The 12,617-nt window shown below is 42.1% G+C and overlaps 1 protein-coding gene across 8 annotated transcripts in view; it reads left to right on the top strand.

Annotated features, from left to right (window-relative positions):
* The first annotated feature begins 1,879 nt into the window (after positions 1-1,879).
* The window catches only part of slmapa (sarcolemma associated protein a), a 67,586-nt gene continuing 56,848 nt past the window's right edge, over positions 1,880-12,617 (top strand). For 7 of the 8 annotated variants that reach the window (XM_030729278.1, XM_030729276.1, XM_030729277.1 and 4 more), the window contains exons 1-2: positions 2,173-2,304; positions 3,219-3,505. In XM_030729278.1, coding sequence (XP_030585138.1) covers positions 3,308-3,505 — 198 coding nt within the window. In that variant the 5' untranslated portion in view covers positions 2,173-2,304; positions 3,219-3,307. Of the gene's footprint in view, positions 2,020-2,172; positions 2,305-3,218; positions 3,506-12,617 lie in introns of those variants that run through there. The other variant, XM_030729272.1, reaches the window with a different exon arrangement.

Raw genomic sequence — 12,617 nt, 5'->3', positions numbered from 1 at the left:
ATTTAGCATGCACTGAATATAATGCAGTGAAGCTCTCAGATATTCTGCACTGCTTTAAAAAACTGAGGGCCAGATTATGAGGAGCTGATGAATCTGTCTGATATCAGGCAGCTCTGGTGTGTCTTGTTTTGGGGAAGTAATCTACTGTAATGTACAGGTGGCACTTTTAATAATTCAGACGTGTTTCTGATCATGCTGGAAGGTTTCTGCTTGTTTCATAGCAGCTCAACTGTGTTACTGAGTCTGACTGAAACCAAGAAGAACTGACAACAACTCAACAAACTCAAAAAATAGTTTCAACACTGAAAATGAGTTCCTTCATTTTAAAACAAGATGCAAATCTCTGTTACATCTTAATATGAACGAGATCAGCACCAAACCTTCCAAGGGAAGAGACAGACAGGGGGGAAAAGTTTTTAGCCTCTCTTTTCTCGGCAGAGTAGATAGACTGAAGCCTGGTCACAGTTCAGCTGCTTTAAAGTATAATGATGCTGTTTATGATGTTTATACTTCAACCTTATAAAAAGGACGATGATAAAAATTCAAACATATGTACAATAATTATGAATATTTTAGTCACATGTCCTATAAATTATGGCTGAATCTAAGAAGAAATAGCAACAGTGATGTTTTGTGGAGTTCTTATCTGCTCTACGGTCTCATCCAGCATCGATTTAGTCTCAGCTGTCGGCTCACCAGAGCACCACAGAGACGTTTCTGGGGCCAGAAGCAGAATTTGATCTCCTCTAACACCACCCCCACCCTGCTGTCCCATCCCTAAACCAAGTCGCAGGGATAAAACCTGCTGATGCAAACTGCATTCTGATGCTCTTGTTAATAAACTGTAGGTGATTCTGGAGAGTTACAGGTATAGTGTGGTGAGTATTGAAAAGGTACTAGAAAACAAGCTAAATGATTTTAAACAGAGTAGATAAAAATCTGCTCTGTTTTTCCTTATGACATCTCATGACTTCCATATTCGTTTTCAAGGAATTAATATATTTGAGCCGGTTTAAGCAACAACGCCAAAACAAAAAACAAGCAAAAAAACACTGGAAAAAAATAAACTGAACTGATCCAGTTCTCATATTTAACATAAAGCAGTCCATGTTTTTAAAAGAAAAAGTCCACTGCAGATAAAAGGCCAACCACAGCAAACAGTTTAAACAACAACACGGAGAAACTGCGGTTTACAAAAAAACTACTTTTCCAGTTCACATGCCAGTAGATCTTAGAAGGTTTGACATCATTTGTTTTATCCAGTGTTTAACGTTTGGTTTATGAGAGTTTTTTTCCGCACCAAAACAATGCTGTTGGCTTTTATGTCAGCTTATATATCTGTGTTCTTCTCTATACAAACTAAGTAAAAATGGATTTGCGTCTGTAGTGGAATTTCTTTTTAAATAATTTCGTCACATGTCCCTCTGAGCTCAGAGGGAGCATGTTTGCATTTGTGTTTCCAGTCCTCCAATCTTTGATGCATTTAGCTTATGCATTTAAACTTTGGTAAAGAGGATCTAAACGGATCATGAAATTAATGATGACAACGTAATTTCCTTTATCATCATTACTTGAGCAGGTGTTAGATTTTTCACGTATTAGAATACGTGAAATATGTTGACGTCCTTTTATAACATCTTAGCTGTAGAGCACAAATTACTTTCTTTACATTAAAAATATACGCTTATATTTTTACATTCAGTGTTAATCGTGTGTCTAGTTTTTCCACAGATTATAATTCTGTATGCACACGCGTATCTACCTGTCTATCTGTTAAGCTGATTACCTTTTCCGACCATGATTTACTGACCTCAGCGGTGAGTGATGCTGATGTCACCCGGTCAGTGAACGCACCTCCCCAGGTTGTCTCTCGGTCAGTGAACGCGGCACCGCCGTCTGCTCTCTGGTTACAGTATGGCGGCCGGGACTTGCGGAGGAGGACAACTTCTTCTAGATTCCTTCCACAAAACTGTTGGAAGGCGACGGCTTTAACATAAAACTCACCGCAGCGACCACGAGGTACATTGCGATAGACGACGGCGGGATCACTTGTGACTCTTACCGGGGCTTTTCCCGGGAAATAGTCGGACTGGTGTGTGATGCGTGAGGACCCGCAGTCAAGAAACTCCCCTGATTTTTTTTCCGCGTCGGTTTCTGCTCTGACTGTCAGTTAGCCGGCTAGCTGCTAGGTAGCTCCCCTCCATGCTAGCGCTCCCCTGCAGAGCTCTGTAGTAGCAAAAAGAATCGCTAGCTCGTTGCTCTTATTTGCTCCGGGGGACAGGGATGGCACATCGTTTCCATTCGGTAAGCGAGCTGGTTGAGAAGGATGGGGAGAAAACATTTGAGGACCTGGACGATAACTTTGTCAGCACTCATTAGCCTAGCCTAGCCTAGCTTTCTGGTACAACGCCAGAAGCGAGTTAGCGCTTCGCCTGTCCACCAGTGAGTTAGCCAATTAGCATTTTAGTTGCACAAGACGAGCAGATAATCCCTCAGTTCATCCCGGCTGATGGTTTTGAAACGTTTCCGCTGACTAATTCAGACGAAGGGTGGGCACTGAGCTGCTTTAGTTTTATAACTCAGGGGTGTTTGTGGCGTTCAGGCTCGCTAGGTGTTCTCTGGTGGAGGGAGTGGTGACGGTAGGTAGGAAGATAGCTAAGGTTCCCTGCATCAGGGCAACAAGGTCACTCAGATTATAACGAGTTGTAAATGACAATTACACTTATAGATGACACTTTAGTGAACGAGAGACGTATATGTGTGTGCGTGTGTGTATATATAGGGAGGTGAAGGCTGGGGTGTGTGCCTGCTGTTAGCTTGCTGCAAGAGAGGACAACAGCTCAGAAGAGCGCAGTAATTGTACCTACTACTCCTGATAGACGTTAAACAGACAGTTCAGTCGGCGCTGAAGGAGTTTGATGGACGTGAGGGGCTGTCAGTGCTATACTCAGTCATGTATGTCTTGACACATGGCAGCTTGGTCTGTACATAGTGCCTGCTGTCACATAAGCGTCGTTATGTAGCTTCGGTGGGCAGTCAGTGAAAGGAATGTTCTGTCTTTTTTTAATATCTGTTGGTTTGTTTTTTATTTTCTCACACGCCAGAGAGGACCATGTTTACTAGTTAGTGCCTAGAAGATTAGAGGACTAACAGTTCAGCCTACAGATAGGCCGCAGATATTGCAGATTATTCCTTTTTTTTTTTTTTTTTTTTTGGAGGAGGGACTGCAACAGAAAAACCTGCCACTCTGGATCAAGAAAACTTGCCCCTCGTGTCTGGGTGGAGTAATACTCTCAAGCCAAAATCAATGCCTTCAGCGCTGGCTATATTCGCCTGCCGACCCAACTCGCACCCATTCCAGGAGCGGCATGTGTACCTGGATGAGCCGGTCAAGATCGGCAGGTCGGTGGCTCGATGCCGCCCGGCCCAGAACAACGCCACCTTCGACTGCAAGGTGCTGTCCAGAAATCACGCTCTGGTGTGGTTTGACCACAAGACTGGCAAGGTAAGGGTACCAGCCCCAACATTACCTCCTATTACTTTACCATGTTGTAGATGTGGGTCTGAAACTATAGATGCTCCATGTCTTCTCATGGGTTGTTCAATGCAGACCATATTAAGAGAACCACCAGGGAGTAATACCACTTCATTAGGCTGCATTTTAAATACACAGGAATAAAAGGCCTATAAAGAGAAAAGCTGCTCATCCTGTCTACTTATATTTAATCTTTCTGCTGCAGATGATTCCAAGTAGCTGCTGACTTTTCTGTGATTGAAATTAAATTAACTCATGACAAAACTAAACCCTCAAAATATAGCAACACACAACTTATTGCAAACTGAATAATAATAATAATCTTGACTTACAGAGATTTATGTATTTATAAATCTACCTTCATCGTGCCAGGGAGCAACTTCATAAAGCATCTCTAATCACAGTTCAGCTGTGGATTTTTTTCAGCCTGCTGTGCAAAGTTTGAAAGGTATCAGCTGGCTGTGGTGAAATCAGAAAGCACCGTTAACTAACACTGACACGATCTGTGCCACGTTGTCAGTAATGTTGATGGATTGGTTTGTGTCACTATGAATTGTGGGAAGACATCGTCTCCTTGGTAATAAGGGAAGCACTGAAGCATCTTTACTTAGTTTTTAGAGCAAGGGTGGGCAATTAATTTTCCCAAGGGGCCATGTGGGAAACTGTGATGCTTGTAGAGGGCCACACCAATAAGCTGATCTCATGTGGGCTCTTGGTAAAATTAATTGGATTTCCCTAGTTTTCAGAGTTTGACCAGCTCTCATTATGGCTGCCATGCAGATACTTCCGTGTCACTTCCCTTAGTTAGGAACCTTTGTAAGAAAAAAAACAGCACTCTGATTGTAGTCAGGGGTTTCCCTGGCTTATAATAAACTTTTAAGGGGGCGCTAAGTACTTAAGCAGGACTGGTGGGCATATAGTTGAGGCAGGGTAGCTTAACATATGTGTGCGTTTTCCTGATATTTCTCTCCATTTAATAAATAAAAATAAATTTTGTGTTTGAGTAAATTAAATACCGCTTTAAAAAAATCACTTGATCAGCTGACCAGCCTTAAAATCTTCACACACTTTGACTTATGTGCTTTTATTTAATTTGAGTAGCTGACTTGACCAGTTATCCAAAATTACACCATCAGACAAACCTCTCTGAAGGTACTTCATGGATTTCAAAATCTAATTTTCTTCAATGCAGCTTTTTATTTTCATAATAAAGGAAATTATTAAACTTCCGAATTTCCCCCAAACCGGAGTACGTTCCAGGATCTTCTCTCACTGAAACAGCTGAAAATAAAGTGCTCTTCAAAAATGAGCCAAAATGAGCTGCCGTACACCCAACTTTACCTGACAGGTGCAGCAGATTTATATAACACAACAAATGTCAGGTATTCACATCATCTCCCAGTATGTTTATAACAGCACCAGATAACAGGACATTGAGTCTTTTCTTTTTTCCACTCGTCTCCATAATTCAGCTCGTCCTATGATCCTTTGCTCATACTGAGGCTCCTGGCTTGAGTCTGGCTCTTAGCTCTGGATAATTTTAGCTTTAGCCACTTTTCCTTTGTTAGGTTCTTTGTCTAATCTGGTTTGTTGTTGCAAACCTTTTCATGGTAGTTCCCCTGCGGTTTACTTTGGGAAATTGTGTGAGGAACTTGCTCGCTAACAACATTTTAGTGTGTGGCTGAGTGTGTGCGTGTGCTGCGCATGCATGTGTGAGCCTTACCGGCCGGTCGCCATCCGCCAGGGAGCTCGTCATTATGTATCAACTAGGCCGACTTCACAGATTCTCTAAACGTCGGTATTTAGTTTTCTGTCTTGGTTTACAGAACAAACAGCTGTACACTTTTTTTTTTTAAATACTTCTGACTTCCAACTAATTCTAACTCTGTTAAACCTCAGGAGTGCTCGCTTTCATGGAGGCCTGGATGTTTAAATTTACTGATTATTTTATTGGAGCTGAAAGTGTTTGGACAGTAGGGCCCGACTGTTTGAGTTTTGGGAACTGAAGGAGACTTTGAACCCGGAAACTGCCACTAACTAAAACCGAGGCTGAAATCATGATGCTGACTTCTGCCATGTGATATTGTGGGTCCATCATCTCATACCATGATACTCATCTGGCGCTTAAGTTATTCTGGTGAAAGCTGTGACGTTTTTTTTTTTTGTGCTAAATCAATGGGCTAAAATGTAATTTTAGAGCAGCTTCGGGGCTGTCTTATCAATTATATATTTTTTTATAAATGTTTCTTGTGGATTGTTTAAACACTTGCTGTCATTAGAAAATGGAAAGCAAAAGCTACGCAAGCATCTATTAGATGCAGGGAATGAGATAAAAATAGTTGTAGGACTCCTTTTCCAGACCGGGGACTAAACTTAGTCCAGGGCTAACCAAAATTCAAAGCAGATATTCAGTGAATGAAGTCCACATTCCAGTCTGGGATCAGACTTAATCCCTGTCAGGGGAGCCACACTGTTGTTTGTTTTAAAGGCCAACGGTGTGAGATCTAAAGTGGGTGCATCAAATCTGTACATTGTTGCATTTGTAGTTTCTCTGCTGAACAGGTTGAACAGGCTGAGACAGCCACAGGATTACCCCGCAATGTGGTACGCAGGGACTTTGAAATACCCTCTGTGTGTGTGTGTGTGTGTGTGTGTGTGTGTGTGTGTGTGTGTGTGTGTGTGAGAGAGAGAGAGAGAGAGAGAGAGAGAGTGCGCAGGGCACAGGCTATTTATAACGACACTGGTAGCGTCATCCTTTCCTCTGTTCAGGAATAAATGCACATGCAGACTCACACCGATCTGTTGGATCTTACCGTTCACACGCTGCTGAATAAAGATTTCGATTATTGGTGTATCACCTGGATGTTTTGCTTCTGGCTCAAAGGGCTGTATCTGCTCTTATTTAGCTGATTAATACAGTCAGTTGAACTTCAATATAATGAATGTCAGCTGTAGATAATTAGTTTCCCACAGAATTAGGTTGTGTTTGTGGCGAGATAAAGGGCCTGTGTGTGCACACGAGAATGTGTGTGCCAGAGTTATTAAACTTTTACAGTTTTTCCATTAGTTTTTATTTGTGTTTTTAATTTTTCACAGTGGATTTGCTGGTTCACTTGTGAAAATAAATATTTTTTTCTTACAGTCAGTATTTTGACATTCAAATACTAATAAAAGCCCTTCTTTAAAGTTTCAGGCGATGTTATTAGCTGCTTCCATCTACTGTTGTTTTTTTATCATTTTGTAGATGCTGAGTATTTTAGACTGTAAATATAAAAACAGCATTATTACAGATTAGTAGTTAAATGAAGATAAGTACTTTTTTCTTGCCAGTAAAACCAGACTTCCTTATGTATTACATGTTTTTAAAATAAAGGCACATATAGCAAGGAGCAATATATAGTTTTCCTATTAGGTAAATACTAGAGAGACACACACACACACACACACACACACACACACACACACACACACACACACACACACACACACACACACTCTCTCTCTCTCTCTAAAAGTGGCTTGCCTAACCTGTGCCTCATAACCGTAGTTTCCTCTTGCAGAAACGATGTTTGTGTGCTGCATGACTTTGCAGTTTTAGTTCTTTCAAAAATCAGTCTAACATGAGAGAGTTTGAGGCAGGTTCTCTGTTCAGTTTCTGTTCAGTTTGGTGGGTCAGCGATGGTCTGGGAGGCAGATCCACAGAGGGACACACAGACCTCTGCAGGCTAGGCAACGGCACCCTGACTGCCATCAGGTATCAGGACGAGATCCTTGGACCTTTCAGACCTTTGCTGGTGCAGTGGGTCCTGGGCTCCTCATGGTGCACCACATGCTTCATGTGGCGAGAGTATGCAGGCAGTTCCTGGAGGATGAAGGAATTGATACCACTGACTGGCCATTGACAGTAGAGCACCTCTGGTACATGATGTTTCAGTCCATCTGGCATCACCAGGTTGCACCTCAGACCAGAATCCAGTCCAGAATCTCAGTGATTCCCTGGTCCAGGTCTGGGAGGAGACCTTTGTTGCATGTTAATGAAGTTGATGTCACCTGTCTGATGATTCATATTACGTTGAACTTGACTGGAATATGCTTTTTGTGAGCTGGTTCCTGATCAGTTCATGTACACTTTTACACTTTGAGCTTGCAGTCCATGTTTGCATGCCTTCATCATCTTTAAACCCTGACTGTGTTTGCTAGTGAGAGTTCGTAGTGTTGCAGAGAGTCAATGCCAGGTCAGTCATTGGCCTGCCTCTGCAGTCGCTCTGCCTCGGTGCAAACAGTAATCTGAACATTATTAGGTTGCTGTTAATGATGCACATTTTAAGTGCAAGATTTGCAAGAATCTATTAAATCATGCATAATAACTGCATTTTATTGTCTTTGAAATGGGTTGTATTGGGTTGTGATCAGTGTTATCTCTCAGTAGTAGATGGTTGCAGCACTAGGGATGTGCATGACTAGTCATTTAAACATTGCTGTTGATCCTGTGCAGTTCTGCAGTTGCATGTCGACTGTGTCAGAGTAAACTGACATTACTGCCTGACTGGAGCGATGTCTAACTGTATTCTGCACAGGTGTGTGGTGCACCTAGCCTGCAAGATTGAGGGCGGCTGCTGATTTTAGCGCCGCTAATATTAGACACACTCAGCAAAGCTCTTAAATACACATGCAGTATTTGTATGGCCAGTGTTTAACCCCTTCTGCTTGACTGTGCTCAGTTTCTAATGTATGAGTGTTTGCTGCCTTTTATACAAGTCCAATAGTCTGACACCCCAGACTCCAAGCAGACAGGAGCACCGGCCAGCACGGAAACTGTGTGCTGCAGTGGACATGAGGAGCAGCAGCAAAGGCTTTAGACACCTAAAAGAAACCAATATCAGCTTAAATGTACGCTGTATTTAGAACATTGTCACCTGCCGTACAAAACTGTAATGACAGCAGGGTTAAAAGTGGAAGACACTGAGAAGGATTCCCCATTCTTTAAATCTGAGAGTCCATCAGAGCCAGGCTGATGTAACGTCTTTTACATGTGGTCAGGTTTAAAGCGTTGCAGTCAGAGACCTCCGGCTCTGTGTTTACGCATTATGCTGTGGACTCCTGCTGCCGCTGATTTCTGCAGAGGAAGGATGAGCTAATTGACATGAGTGCAGCTGCTGAGATGAATATCTAAAGGGCTCTCAGAGAAAATAATGAAGTGTTTATTTAAGCCGCAGCCATCATGGGAAGGTCAGGTTGGACCCAGCTGCTTCTCTCTTAACCCCGGAGGTCCTGGGACTTCAGTTTGGGAGCTGAGATCCAGTCAAACAGACTGATGTGTAGCTCAGGACCTGTCAGTCAGATTCAGACAGTTGATCAGTGCTATGTAAAAACTCACCACAAATGTAATAAGTGACTCACGGGTAATACTCCATCTGTGCATCAGTACTCTTTACTCTTACACCTGAAGTTTGTTTACATGTCCCAAAATGTTATAAGTGGTGTTATTATAACACTGTTTTTTGCAGGTTTCTTAATTTACAAACAACAAATGTAAATTATTTTCCTTCAAAGTAGCCTCAGGCTGCATGTGTCTGATTATAAATGGGTCTTATCAGCATTGTCTTGGATCAGAATGGCTCTTCATGGGTTGGTATCTGTGACTGTGACTGAAAATCAGAATAACAGGATTATTTCTCTTTCCAAAATGGATGTTTACAGATTGAATATTCACACTTGGTTCTCACATTAGTGAAGTGTGTGTTATCTTACTGCATTTTCCTGGAAAATGTTTGGCCTGTTGAAAAACATAAATGTATTTTAAGCTTTAATAACTGTAAAATAAAATCGTGCTGGTTCTCTCTTTGGTGGAAGAAAAAGTTTGGTGGGCATGAAACTTTTTATATGCAGGAAAAGCAGAAAGAAAAGAATAAAATAGTTGAGTCCAGTTTATCACTTAACACTGAGAAACGTATTCAAAACAGAACATAGTTTTTCCTCCCCCAAATATGATCAGGGTTTTCTAAAGTGGGCTTTAATTTACTCATTAAGCAAACATTCTTTATTAAATTACCCAAAATGGTAATAAAACACAAAAACTTGTTTAGAAAAGCGACACAGACTCTTTAACTTAACTCTGTGGGGACTTTTGTGCGTATGTTTCTTAGTCGGTCCCCCCAAAGATCCACTCTGAGCCAGAAAAATACCCGGGTACGGTAATGAAAAGGCATCTTCCTCAGATGGAATAACAGCAGGACTATCATAATGTTTCAGATCTGTCTAACCTTGTTTAAATAGATAGCAGTAAAACAAAAAGGGTGGATTTATAAGTATATTGAAGGCTGCGTTCCAAACAGGTTTACCTCACTGACATGACTCATGGGAACAGATTTCCTGGGTTGGACGATGAGTTCAAAATTTCCACCAGGCAATTGCTGATATATTGGCAAAAGAAGAAGCCAAAAATGACCTAAACAAAGACTTGGTGGTAATAGTGGAGATGGCTGATATATTTTCCCTTTAGCCTAACCCTGTTTGTGACAGGTCGGTTAAAGTGTCTGTAAGCCACTGACTGGTCTGTCAGTTGGATGGACACGCAGGCAGATACATGTCAGATTAAATCAGATTTAGGACTTAGAGACGAGATCCCTCTAATACAGCTGTATTACTCACTTAAGTTATCCCACCAGCCATCCATTCATCCAGTGCGTTTGTACGCTCAACTGTGACACGTGCCAGCAGACAAGATCAGACCAGATTTATCCCCTCACAGGACACAGGAGCAGCTCCACCAGCCAACACTTTGGGGTTTTTTTTGGGGTCCCAACTGGACAATATGTGCTAAAAAAGTGAATTATTCTCACTCCTTTTTTATACTGAACAATAATTTGACTTCTCTTATGCACGTGTCCCTCCTGGTGTTGGTTTGGAGCAGTACCTGCAGATGACTCATGTTTGGTGAGCTCTCTGTGCAGGACTCTGAACCAACAGGTGAAAGGAAAGAAGGGCAAACCCACGCAGTAATTAAACTACGAATGAATGGTTTCACAGACTTACGAGCTTGAAGCCTTCATTATTTACTCAGGTGTAAAATACCTGTGAGCAAGTAGAAGCCTGTGCATGGTGTCACAGAGAGAATATTGAGGTAAACAAACAAGCTTTATATCTTTGTGCTGTATAAAGGCATCAGTGGCCAATATTATTTTGTATGTGGCACAATGGCTGCTGCAGCTGAAGAAAATCAACTGAATGCTAGCACCACTTTAAGAAAACAGAAGCCGGTGATGCGGCAGGTAGCCAGTGGTGATTTTAACACAGCATCGTGGGTAGTTAGTTGATGATTAAAGGCTGAGAGCTGATCAGTCACCCAGGCAGCCGGTGGAGAGCGCCGCTGACAGCAGAGCGGAGCTGTTGTCTGGTGTCAGTAACCCACGGCATGGTAATGACATTGATATGAATGCCAACACGTGCAAGAACACTGTTACATGGACAGGACGCAAATCTGCGGTACTCTTAATATTTGAGCGTGTGTGTGGAGGAATAAGACTCTGTTGGCAGGAACAGCAGCCTGGTAGCCTCAGCTCTGGCATTGTGCATGTGTTCGGTGATAGTACTGCAGCAGGACACTACAGTGGACCTTTAGACGAGCAGTTTCTGATCATTATGAAACTAGGACGGATGTCTTACTAGCCACCGGGAACTGTTCAGGATCACCACAGTTAGCAAGTGGTTTGTTTTGGCCCTGCATTTCCATTTGGACATTTGGGTTATATGAAAAGTCAGTAAAAATGGTTTAAAGAAACGGGTAACAGGCTAAACTGTCTTGGTTTCATTCATTAACGGCTCCTTCTTTGTCTCAGTTTCTTGATCATAAGCAGCTGCTGGTGGTTATACAGAAGACTTAGGTGTTAGGGTGCTTGGATAATCTGCTGAGATGGATAAATTCCCGTTATCTTTGAGTGTTGAGGGTCTGCTACCAGCAGTCTCAATGGGAATATCAGATAGTCTGTTATGCTGTCTCTTTCCCTCTTTTCTGTCAGAATTTGGACTGATCCTGACATGTTGCAGCAGCTTTTACTATCTTTTAATTGGTACTTAAACATTCTGGGCGAGAAGCAGGCTTCATAACATGTTTAGACACGATGCAAGCTGTTAGGAGCTTTTTATTTTTAGAGTGTAGGGGTGTTGAGGCCCATTTACTATTTGTATGTGTGTTACATCACCCTATTCTACACCAACTCTATTTATTCATGTCTTGTTACCTACTAAATCTGTGAAAGTATTCCAGGAACCTGGAGAAAAGATCAGCATACAAAGTCCAGTTGAACATGAGCCAGTTTGGTATGAAGGTTATTGTTGAAGAGCCAAAGGAGTAAATGTGTTGACCTGAATAAGTTGACAGGTGGTTCAACTTAACCTGACTGTTCCCCAAACAGGAAGGAAGATGCTGTTGACTCAGGTTCCCTCATGAGCTCATTGTTAGAAGTCAAAACTAGCTTGGAGTTGGGCTGCAACGATTCCCCGAGTAACTCGAATAATTTGTTTATTAAAAAAAATCCTCAACATAAATTTGTTGGGTCGATGCCTCGTTTAAACTCTGCAGCTCAGGTGTCTCTGAGTACACAGAGTGTTTCACCCTCATGTCCTCCACTGCTTCGTCATTTGGAAAAACGACCCTTTAACACTGAGTGGATCATCGCCGACATGTTTTTACCCGCGTCCACTGCTCTCTACACCTGTGTGTGTGTGTGTGTGTGTGTGTGTGTGTGTGTGTGTGTGTGTGTGTGTGTGTTGTGATCGATGTGCTGAGAATTTCAGCTGTTAGCCCCCCGTCACCTGTTCAGTACTGAGGGGCTCCATCAAAATATTTTTTTATACTTTAATCCCTGATTAGTGACTAAAAATAGACCTGCAGTAGAAAATATTTAGGAGGATGCTTGTGAATACAAAGCTTTACAACATTAAGCTCACGCAGCCCCCAGTTTTTCAACAAAAACACTGATAACACAACAGCAGCAGCTGTTTTACTGCAGTCTGTCTGCACACCTGCGACAAGCACAAAGAGGCGGAGCTGTGACTGAGATGGTGAGCTCAGGTGGAGCGA

This window comes from Archocentrus centrarchus, chromosome 5, assembly GCF_007364275.1.
Source record: "Archocentrus centrarchus isolate MPI-CPG fArcCen1 chromosome 5, fArcCen1, whole genome shotgun sequence".
Taxonomy (NCBI): Eukaryota; Metazoa; Chordata; class Actinopteri; order Cichliformes; family Cichlidae; genus Archocentrus; species Archocentrus centrarchus.
The sequence above is the reverse complement of the archived record's forward strand: the minus strand, read 5'-3'. Positions and strand labels throughout refer to the sequence as shown.